This window comes from Crassostrea angulata, chromosome 8 (genome assembly GCF_025612915.1).
Source record: "Crassostrea angulata isolate pt1a10 chromosome 8, ASM2561291v2, whole genome shotgun sequence".
Taxonomy (NCBI): Eukaryota; Metazoa; Mollusca; class Bivalvia; order Ostreida; family Ostreidae; genus Magallana; species Magallana angulata.
This window is the reverse complement of record NC_069118.1, coordinates 33,367,140-33,384,765: the sequence shown is the minus strand read 5'-3', so window position 1 is coordinate 33,384,765 and position 17,626 is coordinate 33,367,140. Positions and strand designations below refer to the sequence as shown.

General features: G+C 34.4%; 1 protein-coding gene and 1 pseudogene across 1 annotated transcript; one reads left to right on the top strand and one right to left on the bottom strand.

The window, feature by feature from the left end:
• Positions 1-9,742, bottom strand: part of LOC128160910 (acetylcholinesterase-1-like) — a 128,465-nt pseudogene extending 118,723 nt beyond the window's left edge.
• An 830-nt stretch (positions 9,743-10,572) lies between these two features.
• On the top strand, positions 10,573-13,134 carry LOC128160325 (uncharacterized). The gene is made up of 2 exons (XM_052823627.1): positions 10,573-10,653; positions 11,212-13,134. Exon 2 carries the CDS (start codon positions 11,225-11,227, stop codon positions 12,887-12,889), a length of 1,665 nt encoding a protein of 554 aa, XP_052679587.1. The 5' UTR covers positions 10,573-10,653; positions 11,212-11,224; the 3' UTR covers positions 12,890-13,134.
• The last annotated feature ends 4,492 nt before the right edge of the window (positions 13,135-17,626 follow it).

Sequence of the window (17,626 nt, the reverse complement as noted above, 5' to 3'; positions counted from 1 at the left end):
ATAATTACAAATGTTGTTTGCAACCAATTGAAAAATTGTCAAATTGGCAATTTGCCAAATTTAAGTTTTCATGTTTGGATTATGAGCGTCATACAGAATCTTTCCTATAACTGTAATTAAACCAATTCAAGCTTCACAACTAAACAAATATGACAGTGCTTGAAACACATATTGAAAAAATATCATTTATGAAGGTAAAATAGAATTATTCACAAACAATCCAACCCCCCCCCCCCCCCTTAGATTCACCAATTTGCCAAATACATTTAACAAATTTTTGTACATGTTTCATGTCATATGTAATATTTCTATAATTAATTCAACAAGGTAAAGCTTCACATCTGAACAAGTATGACAGTGATTAAAACAATAAAGGTATAATAAAATTATTCTGGAGCACCCCCCCCCCCCTTGAATTCACCAAAACGCCAAATAACAGTTTTCATACATGGATCATGTAACGCAGCATACCGAATCTTTGACACTATAATTCTACAAGATTAAGCTTCACATCCAAACAGCTATGACAGTGTTAAAACACAGACTGAAAAAAAATAATCATAAATGCAGGCAATGCAATGCCCCCCCCCCCCCCCCCCCCCCCCGTAGCGCAGCATACAGAACCTTTCTATAACTTCATACCAGCAACTTGGCTAACTATGACAGTATTTGAAAGACAAATCGAAATAATTTAATAATAAATAAGGGCATGGTAAAGTAATTTTGGTACACACCCAAACCTCAGTTGATCAATTTAGAACATATACTAGTATGTATAATGACTATTGACAGGAATTTGTACTCTAAAATACAAATAACAATGGTATAAAAAAGAAAATACTGATGGATATAATAGAATAAACCATTTCTGTTCTGTAAAATCAGTTTTGTTATAATACTGAGTCCCAATTACATTTGCATATTCTGATGAACTTTTCAATATAGCTGTTTACTTCTTAATAAAAGACATGAATATTATGAAAGGTCTTTCAAGATTTCATTTTTGAACAGAAATAATCTTTCCTCTTCTGCTGCTGCTAATACATTGTCTCTGTTAATGTTTTTCTCCTTAATTGTAATTCTGGAACAGAAACTGGAAATTTGCTGGCTTGAAAGTACTATAGGGAAACACAATTGGTTAGCTTTTGCATGGTATCTTCTGTGAGTTCTTTCACTTGAGCCCTGCAGTCTATGCAACATACATTTACCGGACTTAACTATATACTCCACACACAGTCAGAATTTCATTTAGTTTCTTAAATCTTTCTTCTTGTTGAACTGTTGATCGAGTCCTCTATTTCCTGGCTTCCGGTCAACTGTTGACTTGTCTGATTTGACTGGCTTGATGAATAACTCACATTCTACAGAATAAATAATATCAAAGTGCTGAAAGTATGTGAATGAGTAAATTTGTTAAATAAACATGACATTCTAGCTGAACATATATTTCATTTATATTTAAAATAGACATATATGGCTTTTCATTTATTTCATCTTACACAAGTATGAATTTGCATCTTACTACTATTTTAAATATGAGAGAGAGAGAGAGAGAGAGAGAGAGAGAGAGAGAGAGAGAGAGAGAGAGAGTTTGAGTTTATTCTTTTTATTTAAATGTAACTCTGAACCCTTAGTTATTGCTTCTGGTAGCCATGCACTAAAAGATCCAAATGCTTAATTGGTTTTTTTTTTTGGTTACATACAATTCATCTTTGTTAACCAAGTATAAGATTCATAGTTTTCTGATGAGAATAACTTATCAGACACTTGGCTAGCAAAGAAAGATACAAGTTTTATTGACAAAAACAGTATAATTAACCAATAGAAAATTAAGAAAGAAAGCAGCTTTCCATTGAATTTCTTTGTATATATTTGTTTTTTAGCCTAGTTGATAGATCTCATTAACTACTAGATCTTAACAAATTGATAGACAAATTGAATGACATTTAACCAATGCCCCTAAAATAAAGTTTTATATAACAGATATTACCTTGCTATTTATAGCTTACGTCCAAGTATGGCAATTATTGAGAACCATGTCAAATAGATATTTTTTTTATTGTACTCACTATTGTCATGAAAACTTTTAGGTGGAAGGTCATCTAAACTGCTTCCCTTTCCCTTTCTCTTAAGATCAGAGGTTGAGCACTCCAAATCCTGTAATGATTAATATTTATGGTTAAAATATGTAGCAATCAACACCATTATATGTAATAGGTGAACAGCCAAAAGTGTTAATGACCAAAATTTATGCACCTATAATAACATTTGAAAATTTAATTCCTTATGTGAATTGATGTGATGGTTCCTTTAATGGTCATAAAGTCATATTGTGATGTCAATCGCAACTTCTCGAACCTATTGGGCAGAGCTCAGAAAAACACCTTGAATGTATCAACATTTACAAATGTTAAATTTTCATACAAAATGGAGTTGCTCCCAACTTTTCAGTGACGTCGGAAGCAAATTGAAAGTCATGGGGGGGGGGGGGGGGGGGGTAGACTGATCATCAGAAATCTTGACAAGCAAAAAAAAAAGGCTTATTCCCAAAATCATTCTCATGAAATTCCTCATCTGTTTTGGGGGGAGGGGAGGAGGGGGGGGAGGGACTAGTATACCTATGTCTTCAATTTTTCACTATCACTATTAATTTTTTGTTAATATTAAATTTAGGAACAATTCTGTTTGCTGCAAGAAAAAAGTAGGGGGGCTGGCCCCCACCCTACCATTGCTATAATGTCTGGTGATGCTTAGGTCTCACTTTGCAGGTCTAACTTTTAGCCCCCCCCAGTTTGCTATAATGTCTGTGATGCTTAGGTCTCACTTTGCAGGTCTAACTTTTAGCCCCCCAGTTTCGACTCATATGGCGTCATATTAGCTTCTTCTGAGGTATAATTTAGAGTATACCATTTAATTTAATGAAGTCTAGCTCGCATTTCAACGGCATGATCATAAAATGTGGTTTTAAAATACTGGAAGCACTTTTCATCAGATATGGAATGAAAATGCGTAACTGTGGCCAAAATTTACAATCAAATCGCTGTTACAATCGGCGGTTGTGATGCTGTAATGAGACTTTATCGTGCTTATGCCTTTCTTAATTGACACCTCAAAATACATTTTAGTAGATCATCTGAGAGAGAGAGAGAGAGAGAGAGAGAGAGAGAGAGAGAGAGAGAGAGAGAGAGAGAGAGAGAGAGAATTAATGCATAAGCCGTAACATTTTTAAATTATATTTTGCTGTTCTTTGTAGTCTAAGAAAAGTTTACACTCCGAAATCTGTGTTTGACATGGCGGTTGTAATGCTGTAATAGAACTTTATCGTGCTAATGCTCGTTTTTGCCATTTTCACTCGAGGACTAGATAATACAACTCATGTATATGCGAGCAGAGAGAGAGAGGAGAGAGAGAGAGAGAGAGAGAGAGAGAGAGAGAGAGAGAGAGAGAGAGAGAGAGAGAGAGAGAGGAATACTACATATAGTAATAAATTTCATATATCCAACTTTATTTGAATCGATTAAACACGCAGCAATTAAAATGATGAATATGAAAATCATTCTAATACGTTATTTATATTGCTGTCAATAAAAATAATACTTTTCACTTTAAATAAATATTCTCAAGATCATGGATACCTGTATACGGATATTACGTAATAGTCATACACAAGGTGGCAGACTGACAATTTACAAGGTTGAATTGCGACATTCAAACCTCTTGATCTGCTGAAAGTATGTATACTATACACAGATACTGCCTCGCTAATCTTTCTTTGAAGTAAAACATTAACGGCATTTTTAAGTCCTGACCGGGTATCTTCTCTATTTTGAAAAAAAAAATTATCATGTTAAGAAGTATATGGTATTTCATTGTTGAAAAAAAATTGTCCACAACATTTAGATATTAAAATTTTTATGAAGTCTGCCTTTAGTTTAGTTACCATTTTTGACCCGGCTTCCTAATATTAAGTCTAAAATGTGATCTGTGAGCTTCCGAAGTTCAAAAGAAGCTAAATATCAAGTAAATAAAAAGAATATATAATTATGATAAATTGCGTTAAATCTAAAATATGTGTTATTTATTAATTAAAAGAGACAATGTTTTGGGCCTTAAAATATTCCCAGTAATTATCAGCAATTCTCAGTACCAACAGTAAATTTCAGTAAATATCAGTAATTATAAGAACTCGCAGTAAAAGCATCAGTAAAATATCAGAACCAACAGCAATTATCGATAACAACAGTAAAATTATCAGTAAATATCAGCAATTCTCAGCAAGTAACAGTAAAATATCAGTAAATACTCAGAAATTATCAGCAAAACATGGCACTTTCAGTGACTTTTTAGAGCCGGTAGTGAAAGCTCCTAACTATAATGTTTGGGTTAGGTCATTGGAAAATCTTAATGGCGCGTTGGAGAAGGTCAGTGCAAACGCTGTTGAAATATAATACTTTAACACATTTCACTCTTACGCCTTCACATGCAATCACAATGTCAAGCTTTCATACAAGATACTATCACACTGTGACGCCTTCATACAATATGCAATAACACTGTCACGCCCTTCATAGCAATATGCAATAACACTGTCACGCCTTCATACAATATGCAATAACACCGTCACGCCTTCATACAATATGCAATAACACCGTCACGCCTTCATACAATATGCAATAACACTGTCATGCCTTCATACAATATGCAATAACACTGTCATGCCTTCATACAATATGCAATAACACTGTCATGCCTTCATACAATATGCCATTACACAGTCACATCTTAAAAATGGTACAAAATATCATTCCATGCCTTCATATAACATGCCATTACGATGTCATACCCTTCATACAGCATGCCATCATACTGTCATATCTTCATACAACATGCAATCACTCTATCACTCTTAATATCATACAACATGTATAATCACGCTATTTCATATTTATACAACATGCCATCTCACTGTCACGCCTTCACACAGTATACAATCAAACTGTTGCCACCTTCATTCAAAATTCCGTTACAGATACATCTTTACACAACATGTCATCACAATATCACTATTTTCCCCACAACAGGCCATTGCAAAGCCACACATTCATACAACACGCCATCACACTGTCACGTCTTCATACAACATGTCATTGCACTGTCACGTCTTCATACAACTTGTCATTGTACTGTAACGTCTTCATACAACATGTCATCGCACTGTCACGCCTTCATACAACACGCCATCACACTGTCACGCCTTCATACAACATGTCTTCGCACTGTCACGCCTTCATGCAACACGCCATCACACTGTCACGACCTCTCATACAACATGTCATCGCACTGTCATGTCTTCATACAACATGCCATCACACTGTCACGCCCCTTCATACAACATGTCATCGCACTGTCACGTCTTCATACATCATGCCATCACACTGTCACGCCTTCATACAACATGTCATCGCACTGTCATGTCTTCATACAACATGCCATCACACTGTCACCGCCTTCATACAACATGTCATCGCACTGTCACGCCTTCATACAACATGTCATCGCACTGTCACGTCTTCATACATCATGCCATCACACTGTCACGCCTTCATACAACATGTCATCGCACTGTCACGCCTTTATACAACTTGTCATTGCCCTGTCACGCCTTCATACAACATGCCAGTACAAAGTCAAGCTTTCGTGCAAAATGCCATTATAAACACAATGTCATATCCTCCCACATCCGGCCATCACACTGTCAAATCTTCACACGACAGGATATCACACTATCACGTCTTCATGCAGTGAGGTTAGTAATTGTACCAGAACTTCTTCTAAAAAGGCCATTGTCTTTATATACATTATTTTGGAGAGAATGTTTTTTATATTGGATTTAGAAATACATTTATGTTAGCAAATCACGCAGCCATTTTTTGACGAGATGGTTTTCGGCTCTAAGTTTGAAGATTTAGTTGTCAGAAAAACAAGAGATGAAAATTTTCTTTGGAAAATTATTTTTAAATTTATTTTAAAAGTTCAAATGTGTGATACAATCAATGACGTCATAAATAATAGTATTACAGAAGTGAAAATGAGATGAAACATTATTTACATGCACATTTTTTTTTTTAAATAAATTTTCTCATACAGAGTACGGTTTAAATTATTTCATAAAAAGATTAAAAGAACTTTTGTTAACATTTCATAATATGAAACATTATTTTAGCGCTCATTTTAAAGGCAAATATTTTTCATACATAAGTCGGTTTATATTACTTCATCAAAAGATAAATGGAATTTTTGTTGATATTTTTAAAATATCTTTTTTGTATAATAAGAAGTAACTTTCGTTTCATATGTGCGAATGAAAATAAACACTCAGAAATTGACATTCGAGAAATCGATTTGACATTATTAAATATCTACCTTAAAAAAATAAAGAGATCAAACCTTTCTGCTTTTCCATAAGGTATTCCCAGATATGACCTGACCTTCAGCAGATAATATTCCTCGTACCCGACCATATTCAGTATTCCGAATAACTTCATTTACTCCTGAAATAAGCAAACGCATTCAACAAAAACATGGCTGTACATTATGGAGGGTAATCGTGTTCAAAAATCCAGACTTGTAAACCTGTAAAATCCGAATATGCAATCGTGTTGATGTCTGAGACTGAGTATGAATGAGTGTAATTTTGATCGTATATCCGAAAAAACTCTGGGATAAAACACTTTAGAGGTGACCCCACAGACCTTCAATCTAATTTCCCTACAGATGCTTAGTTGCAGCTGTAAAATGCTGTTTGTTACTTTACATGTAACCTGCTACTATAATACACAATTTCAATCTGTAATCTCTGCATTTGTATTTCCGTTTTCTGAAATATCACGGCTGACATCTTACAAATTGACAATGTAAAGTCTACAAGTTTGTCGAATTTTGACATGACCATATATGTAAACAGTGACGTCACTGATAGAAAAAGGCTAGCTGCAGGTAAAGGCATGCCGTAATCGCCGGAATAGGAACGGAATAAAAAAAAATTGGGTAGGCTTATAATCATATTATCTCTGGATAACAACATTTCATAGAAAGTATTATTTTTCGGAAAATTAAATTATGAGATTGGTGTACATTTTATCAAGAGAATGTATAAATGATGCGAGTAAAGAATTCGATCGGCTTCAGATATCCTCTTAGAACTGAAAAAAAATTACATTTAAAGACTTTGTTTGAATACACGTGTATAAAGATATATACGCATTTTTCTTCATAGGCGTCGGGACCGAGGGAGGGGGAGCTAGGGGGGCTCAGCCCCCCCCCCACTTTTTTTTTGCCAAGCTAGACCTAACCATTAGGAACATAGCAACAGGGAGAGTTCAGCCCCCCCCCCCCCCCCCCACCACACACACACACCCACAGTTTTCCCTCGCAACAAACAAAATTGTTCCCTAAAAGACCTTAAAAAGAATGAAATATTAATAGTGATATTGAAAATTGGTAGTACATGTATACTAGCACATCCCCCCCCCCCCCCACCACCACCATCACCACCACGGATTAGGAATTTAGATTTTCATAATTTTGGGAATTCTTGTCAAGATTTCTTATGATTAGTTTAGCTCCCCCCTTTCAAGTTTCAAGGGAAAAAAATGGGCAGGTAGGATTAGAGTTTTAAGTATACCCCCCCCCCCCCCCCGGATTAAGATTTTAGATTTTCATGATTTTGGGAATTCTTGTCAAGATTTCTTATGATTAGTTTAGCCCCCCCCCCCCCCCCCCCCACTTTCAAGTTGCTTCCGACGCCACTGTTATTAGAGTACAAGAAACAAATTGTTAAAGTATAGGCCTCGGCTAAATTAAGAAAATATCTCCAAATGCATCCTTATCGCTACCACAAAGTTGTTACAAGACCCCCCACACCCCCCGCAAAAAATTACACGGGGTCGGCCAGCTGAGTTGCAAAGTTATCGATAAGGAAAACAAACTATTTAAAGACATTGGTTTTGAGATTGTGATTAATCTGATTCATAAGAAGCGACACCCTCTTTTATAAGGTTAACTGTCGTGAAATTAAAATGTGTATAAATTATTTTAAGAAATGTTTCTTTGAATTGTCGGCAATATATAGGGAAAAAAGCCTATCATGCAGGTAAAAATTGGCATTTTTTAAAATTATTTTAAGCAATAATTACGGAAGATGAGTATGACGTCCCGAATGTCGGTTCAATACAAACTCACTTTGTGAAGTTGGTTGATAAAAATTTTCTTGAGAGCTATTATAATACAACTTTACAGTCACTTGTGAACTAGCTGCAGGTCTGTAGCTCCCGATCTGAAAAAATTCAGATGGACTACCTGGGAGCTACAGTGCCTCCCATAGTAAAACTTCAATTTACGGCGCACAAAAAATATGCGCTAGTTTTTTTGTTATCATTGAAGGTTGTGTTATTATTTATCTTTCACTTACACAACGAAAAAAAGTATAAATACATGTAAAGTAACATAAATTTTTTCGCGAAAAATTACCAAATCTTGGCAGGTCGTTTATTCTAACTAATTCGGAAAAATAACAAGAGTAAAGCTGTCAATGTGACAACAAAACGGGTTTTCTTTTGTGTGAACAGTATCCACAATCCACTTGTCAATCCTGAATTGATAAATACTACCTATCCAAAGAAATGGGGTACTCTATATGCAATGTTTTTGCCCAAAAATGATTAAGTTCAACAGCTGATATTTTTTCATAAATTATCAGAAATCAAAAATCCTAGCAATTTGCATACCTCTGATATATGTATAATGATCTGCAAAAGAACAACTTCCTATCTTGAAAACTGTTCGAGGAGTTATCGGTACAATAAGGATACCTTTTTGACAGCCACTCGCCCGCTCGCCATTTTTACCATTTAAATAATCGGAAACCCAGTTACAAATTCTCTCTCAAAATTCTTAGAATTCAGAAGCAATGGAGTTACATGGGACCTCACGGCGGTCTTCGAACCCCATGCCGCTCAAAATATATTTACCCCCTTAGGAAATTTCTTGATCCGTCTCATTTCTAGAAAAGAGTACGCATTAACTTATATTCCAGTTTAATTTCATGTCAGATTTTTTTTTTAGAGAAATAAGATATTAGGCATTCCTTTTATAATACCATGAGAATCATATTACGGAAATTAGCGCATTCGTCACATCGGCAACGATTTTTTTTCTACATGAACCTCTTCCTGTTTGGTCCAGTTTCAATCATACCTCATTTTTTTTTCTAAAAATAATTCCGGTGTTTTCGATAGAAAAGGTGTCGCTTATTAAAAGCTTATTGCAACAGTTTAGCTGAATATTATGTTCATTTTTCGTCCATTCCGGCGGTTACGGCATGCCTTTTTCCGCAGCAAGGCAGTTGCCATATAAGGTCATGTCAAAATTCGACAAACGTGTAGACTTTACATTTGTCAATTTGTATCATTTCAGAAGTGTTATTGCCGAGCCTGAAGTTACAAATGCAGAAATTGAAAGTGTGCAAAGTTGAAGGTTTAAATAACTAATGTAAACAATAAAGTTGCAAAATGTGCATCATGCGAAGGAACTTAGTCAAATCTTACACGTGTTTATGCCCGAGTTATATAGGTTTCACGATCAGAATTACACATATTCATACTCAGGCTCACACATCAACACGATTGCATATTCCGATTTACAAGTTTACATGTCTGGATTTTTGAACACGATTACCCTCCATAGTACATTGAAGGTTCATGGAATCTCGTATGCTTTTATTCTGTTCTCAATGAAACTTATGCATAATTTCATTGGCCGTTGGTGTTAATCAAAGTATTCTTTTTATTTTGGCTTGACATTAGATCTATTTAAAATCAATAAGTTACTCAAAATAACAACAGTTCATCAAACTTTTTTTTGTTATTATGTTGCTGTTTTTTAATTATTGTTTTTTTTTCGACGTGTTTAAAAAATGCATTTCAAATTTAAAGATAAATAGAAATTGCGTTTATAGGAAATGAATTGCCTTTTTCTTTTTTTTTTTCTTTTTTACAGATGCATGTATTGGTAGTGGATACATGGTACGTGCATAAATTGATCAAAAAATGTGAAGGATCTTTGATCTTCAATTATAAAAGTAACATAAGTTTAGATTGTTTAAAAGTAGATATCAGGTGTCTAACTGGCAATTTCTATGTTATATGAACATGACGAAAGAAATGATATGAGTAACAAATCTCGGCATTTTGTCCATTTTTGACAAATGAAATATATATACAATTCCTACAGTCTCCTCAAAAACGGCATTGAACAAGCTTTTGACCTCCCCTTTAAAATGATGTCAAATTATATGTATATGTATCGGATTTTATTTTTCCCATATTTTTATTTACTAGATCTCAATCTAATAAATTAATTAGACTTTATCTTGACACTCAGTTCAATATCCAGTAAATGATTCCAGTCAGGCAACACCGATAGCAATTAGCCTGGTTCCCGAGGCCTTCCAATTGTGCAAGCACAGTGATAGCAATGAACGGGGAGTAACTCGCGTATTTTTTTTCCCGGTCAGGTGGTCACAATATAGGAACAGAACATGTTTGGGGCACGCATACCAGACAGTTAAAGATATTGTGATGTCTTTTTAACAAGGTTTGTATATTCTTATCTCTAACTGCATATTCACTCAACTAACATTAAGTTGCTATAGCTATGGTTATGAAAACATTTAATTCTAATTAGATCTAGATCTACATTATGAAAAGAAATTTTAAAACTTACTTTCGTTTTGAATCTAATGTTCTGTATATATTTAACGCAATACACAATAGGTAATCAAACGCAACCATATCAGCTTGAGGTATTTTATGATGGTTTAAAAAGTTTAGAAAACAGTCCCATGATTTTGTAACAATATCCGGTGTAGGCTGTACAAACTTGAACAACCCCCCCCCCCCCCCCCGGATTAGGATTTTTATGATTTTGGGAATTAGTTTTTTTTTCTCAATATTTCTGAGAATTAGTCTAGCCCCCCCCCCTCCCACTGTCAATTTGCTTCCGACGCCAGTGAATTCAAATAATGTTTCATGAAAAATCCAATCTTCACTGTCTGACTATAATTATAAATATTAAAAAAAAACATTAAAAACCTATTATTTTTTATTTAAAATAAAAAATATAGGGATTAAAATTGTCTCAAATTATTTTTAGAGATTGAACAACTATGGATCCTCATTCTAGTGCCCAGGATGTACACCGATGTGACCTTTGTGAGACTGCCATAGTACACAGCTACTGTGACGTTTGTCATGTCAACCTCTGCAAGCCCTGCATTGGAGATCACATCTCAGATGGATATGACAAACATAAAATAGTTCCTTTTAAGGAACGAAGATCAACCCTCATCTATCCTAAATGTGGAACACACCCACACAAAAATTGTGAATTTCAGTGCAAGGATTGCAACAACATTTTTGTATGTTCTTCCTGCATGGCATCTGAACAACATGGAAGACATAAATTTGTAGAAGTTGCAGAAATTTTCAAGACAAAGAAAGATGATATTAAAAAAGATGCAAAAGAGTTAGAAAATCTTATTTTCCCTACGTATGAAGAAATTGAACGTGACTTGGAAAATCAGCTTGCCAACCTGGATGGAGGATATGAGAAAATTACAACAACAATGTCCAAACAAGGAGAGCAATGGCACAGAGAAATCGACATTGTCATCAACAAAATGAAAACCGAAATAGGCGAGATAAAAGTGAAACATAAAGACATTCTTCAGAAACATTTGGATGAAATCAAACAGATACAGTCCCTAATAAAACAAACTTTACAAGCCATTAGGAAAATTGAGAAATCCACAGAAGTATCTTCAACCATTGAATACAGCTCTAAGATCAGAGAGTTCAGCAAGCTTCCACCCAAAATTAAGGTTACACTGCCAACATTCATTCCAAAACCGATAGACCGTGAGAAGCTGTATAGTTTGTTTGGACAGATCACCCCATTATCTACTGCTACAGAAGAAAATGTCTTGTCACTGAACCAACCTACCACTTCAGTTAGAGAACTACTGAATGAACCCGAACTTGTTGCCACAATACAGACTGAGCATGAAAAACTACGTAGTGTAACATGTCTGAATGATGATAAGATATGGACGAGTGGAAAGACCAATGATATCAAATGCTTCAACAGTAAAGGTTCACTCCTCCAGACAATCCAGAAACAATCAGGTAAATTCCCTTGTGATATAGCTGTAGACAGTGATGGGGATCTACTGTATATTTGTGGGGTAACAAGGACAGTGTATAAAGTAAAGAATGGACAGACAGAAGAGTTGATCAGATTACAGGGATGGAAGCCTGGTAATCTGTGTGTCACCTCTACTGGTGATCTCCTGGTTACCATGTACAGTAATGATGCAACTCAATCCAAAGTTGTCCGTTACTTGGGATCTACAGAGAAACAATCAATTCAATTTGATGATAAAGGTAAACCTCTGTACTCAGGAAATGCTTATACTAAATACATCACTGAGAACAGAAACCATGACATCTGTGTAGCTGACTGTGTGGCTGGTGCAGTAGTAGTGGTTAATCAGGACGGGAAACTCAGATGGAGGTACACCGGCCATCCCTCAGTTACCAAGAACAAACCATTTAAACCTGATGGTATCACAACAGACAGCCAGAGTCATATCCTGACAGCAGACTGTGACAACCATTGTATCCACATTCTGGATCAGAATGGACAGTTTCTCCGTTACATTGATAACTGTGATCTGGAGGATCCTTTTGGTTTATGTGTGGACAATAATGACAATCTGTTTGTGTGTGAGGCCAGGAAAGGCAATGTAAAGAAAATCAAATATCTAAAGTAGACATCACCAATTGTAAAAATGTGATGTAAATAAAACAATAGTGGCTATTTCTGTGTCTATTGAATTTCAATGTTAGCGTATACCATAAAATATATTAAAACTATAGTACTTAACTTTCCTTATACAGATGAATTTATAAATTTTATTCATTTATACCATTAATAAATTTATTTTCCATAAAAAATAACTCTTGCTCTTCTGTTTGAAGAAGGTGGAATTTGAGTATTGTTTACATGTTATATACAGCTATTTTAACATATCGAATAAATTGACACGTACTGTGTCAATTATCAGAATAAAAGTGGATTTAAGACTCATGTTGCTCAGTCTGATATTAAGCTTACGGGGGAATTTCAACTGAGAAATCTTGGAAATTTTTCATATGGAATTTACATCATTTGAACCCCGAGGTACTTATAAATATCGAGTAAATAGGTAAAATGTGAATGAAGGATACTCTTGGGACAGGGTATAGAAAATGAAACAATTTCTTGCTAAACTATATGAAATCATGGGAAAAGTAATTCCGATACCTATAATATTCAATTTGTGATGTGGGACACCTTCATATTGTGACGTATTTCCGATAAATAATTTTAAAATACTTTCTTTCCCATTGCTGTTACCAAACAGCGTGGCGCTATGGGTTAGTTCATTAGCAATGAATCTATAAGTCATGAGTTCGAATCCCGCCATGGCTTTTATCTTATTTACCTTTCCAAAAAATTTTACGACATATTTTTAGTCGAATATTTTCTGTGTATTTTGGTTTTGGGTTTTTTCAACGAAAAGTAATAATTTTGCATAGACAATTTGTATAAAAGAGTGAACTATTAAGTAAACTTATATATTTAATAGGCATATCTATTAATTTAACAAATATTTTATTGTGCAAATAAGTACATAATAGGGTTGAACATCAGGCTATGCCTATTTTAGTCCTCTATTATGCAATCTGTTTTCCAAGTCTCGAATTTGAATGAGAAAATAGTCTTTTAAATACGTATCTAACATTAATATGATTTTTAAGTTTGTAGATGAACATCTCCCTGAATTGATTATTTCCGATTCAAATAACAGTAACACGTTACCGGGTTATGTAAATTTTTACTGTAATGATCGCTAAATTCATAAACCTCATAAATCATGAAAGACAGCTTTTTATTATTTATAATTACATCTTTCTTTTCACAAGTTAATAAACTAATTGCATTAAGTAAGTGAAATTCACTTAATTACTGTTAATGTACATCAGTACGTTAGCTAAAAGGAACAGCCAGATCTTCTCCTATAGGAATTTGAGTCTGAAATCGTCATGAGTATTTTGTGCAGTCTGTGATTTTTCTTATGTCGCTGTAGGTTTTGACCAATCGATAAACGGGGCGTGTAGATTTCAGTCCTGTCAGTTTCTTGTCAGTTTCAGTCGCTGTAGGTTTCGACCAATCGATAAACAGGGCGTGTAGATTTCAGTCCTGTCAGTTTCTTGTCAGTTTCAGTCGCTGTAGGTTTCGACCAATCGATAAACAGGGTGTGTAGATTTCAGTCTGGCTGTTTCTATAGAGCTACAGTGTATGAATTAACTAATAGTTATCGTAAGAAATAGAGGGAATCATACTTGGTAGATGTAAATATTGGGATAGGAGTCCATCATGCATGTAATCTCAATATAAAGATGCCCCATGAAAGATGTTTTTATCTATTTCTCTGATATTGATAAAACTTTTACATACAATTCTTTTACATTTTACAAACATCAAATACAATCATAGTAACATAAACGTGTGCAAATGTTGTTTCTAGTGGATGTAATTTTTACATGCCCAGTACAAAATAGTATTTTAAAATCCTATTATTCTTTAATGCCATTATATAAATAAATACATGTAAATAAATTAATGAATATTTTGAAATGTATGTGTTCTGCTGTTATGATTACCCTGATGCACTTTCGCGCAACAAATAAGGTTAAGTTAGTTTAGTTTAAACAATATTTATTTAGTAAATTCCATCATACATATTATAATGACAGTACACAGAAGATTGAGAAACAAGCCATTAATTATGTTAAGTTGGGGGGGGGGGGGGGGTTGAAGCTTTTACAGTAAGCAATGCCATTTACCGGAAATTTTCATTTTTCAATATATACTCTAAACTTAACAAACGTGATGACGTTACATTCATTGTTCCTATTGTGACGTCATAGTAACATAGATCTCAAGCAATTTCTTCGCGACGCAAACAGAAAAATGATTGTAACTTGTCATTTGGCATTTTATTCGCTGAAATGTGCATATGGATACTTGTCCTCCAGATTCATGGGTAATTATAATGAGCTCTTTCAATTTCTGTCATCATTTAGGTTTTGGTTCTTTTTATATTTAATTAATTTTCATTTTATAGTAGGTTGGTTACATCTGTATTATTTTTAATGATTTCCGCAGAATGAATTTTTTTTTTGCTTTAGCTGGGGCTGAACAATCAAACGTACCACCATCCCAGCCACCACCCCCACCGCCGCCCGCCCCACTCATCATCAACCCCCGGAACCCGGGCAGCTCTGTGGACACCCCACCTCCTGGAGCTCCTCGTCGGCGACGACTCAGAATCAGGTTACCATCCCCCTGAATTTGCTCTGCTACTTTACAAAACGTGGGTAAGTGGTTGATGAAGTCTTTGAACAATTATTAAAATTACAGATATTTTCTGCATTCTAACGTTAATGTACATATGTAGCTGTATTGCATGTAATATTGGACATGTAATATTGGACAAAAATCATGCCAACCGATGATTTTTTTTTTTAATTTACAGATTCGAAGAAATCCATTTTTTCTGTGGGGTTGATCCCAATATCAGATCTGGGATTGTAAAGATACCTGTCCACTAGAAACGGAGAACAAGGGATTGCAGTAATAATACCAATCAAAGATTGCTTTAACTGCATGATAATTTCGTGAAACTGAAAAAACGTATTTGAAACTTCTGTAAAACAGTCTACGAGATGCACGAGGATATAAACCGGGTATTTTAATGCTTCAGAAATTGGACGGTTTTTTTTTTATAAATTCATTATGATATTAACTCAGTATGATTTTAAATAACATATTTGAATATATTTCAAATTGTATTATATTTTCATTGCATCAAATTTAATCATGGAATGCATAAGGACATTTGTTAATAAAAAAATTTGTGCTGTCTGTCATTCTACCCTAACTTCGTTTTCAAGATATTTTCAATACAGTTTCATTTGAACCTTGCTAAGTATTTTTAAATGAGAAACTACAGATCTAGTTTTAATAAGATTGATCATATAAAGATGACGCAGTTCTCTAAATTGATTTTTTATTTGTTGAGCTGTGCATTTTTCTTGTGTGGAGGATCAATAAAATGCCAGACATTATACGTACATGTACATCCCTTCTACGGAAAAATAATTTGGGAGATGGAGTGTTTTGAAAATCTTCATTCCCAGTTAAAATTAATATCAAATACATATATTCTCTGCCCCGAGTTTTTGCTTCCATCACTATTTGCTTGATATTTCGATAATCATAAATACCTTTGTGTTCCTCCACTAATATGAAAAAGATTACCTGTTTTGAAACGCCCCCTCTACCGATTCAGGTTTCAATACACATCCACAAAAAGAAAGTCTACGGGGATTTTGCATTGCATCAGCCATTAATAACGTTGAAAAATTGCGCAAGGTATCCCGAATACTTCTGAATGGAGAAAAGATGTAAGCATTTCCCATTATAAATCTCCGCAAGAAATTTGTTTTTTTTCCTGTGAACGTTTATGAGTGAAAAATGATAATTGTTCAATGAAGATATATTGGATATATTCCCTTTTATCGATTCCAACTGTATATCTTTCGCAGGTACATGTATGTGTATTTTTATTAAAAATCATCAAAGAGCGATGGAAGCAATAACTTGGGACAGACGTACTAAAGGTACATATGTAGCAATATCAAAAACTTTACAAATGTTTCTTTGTATGATTTTTGTACTGATGTTTAATTCAAGTTTTTTTTTTTATAAAACATGGGGATTCAATCTAGTTTTTACGATTGAAAGTATAAATCTGTCCACAGACATATATATACACAATGTGTATGGCGTGTATGTCTATGATTTGTCAAAGACTTACATATTAAATGGAGTGAGAAAAAATTCCCTTATGAGAAAGAACATGGTATTTAGACAACATAAATAACTGTATTACAACAAACTATACATATTACTCGACCCGGATCCTCCCCCCTTTTTTTATTGTTCCTAATTGTCGTCTGCAGCAAACTGTTAGCTATACATCTTAAAAGGAAGTCTAAGCTTTGGCGGTTTTAACATTGTTCTCCATGTAAACTGTGATACATGTATTAACCTGGAATTAAGATTTTTAATTCAGATTCAAGATTATTATAATTACTTTTTAACCATAATTATTCATGATTGGACGCTGATTGAATATTCACAACAGAGGAAAAAAGTTGGTAAATATATTTTCTTTATTCTAATTTATCAGAAGTTTTCTAGATTTTTTTCCAGGTGAAGGGGGAGGGGGTCGAACATTATCACAAAATCAAACCCGTCAGTCAACTCAATCTTCTTATAAATCTTTCTATTGTAATTTTTTATCCGGAACACCCCCGGACTCCCCTCTAGATCCGCACATTTTCCTTACATAAATACACAGTGTGATTAAAATCAAACCTTCGCAAGCTCCTTTCAT

Excerpts from the sequence above, each read along its gene's own strand:
- LOC128160325 (XM_052823627.1), top strand. The coding sequence starts at position 11,225 with ATGGATCCTCATTCTAGTGCCCAGGATGTACACCGATGTGACCTTTGT.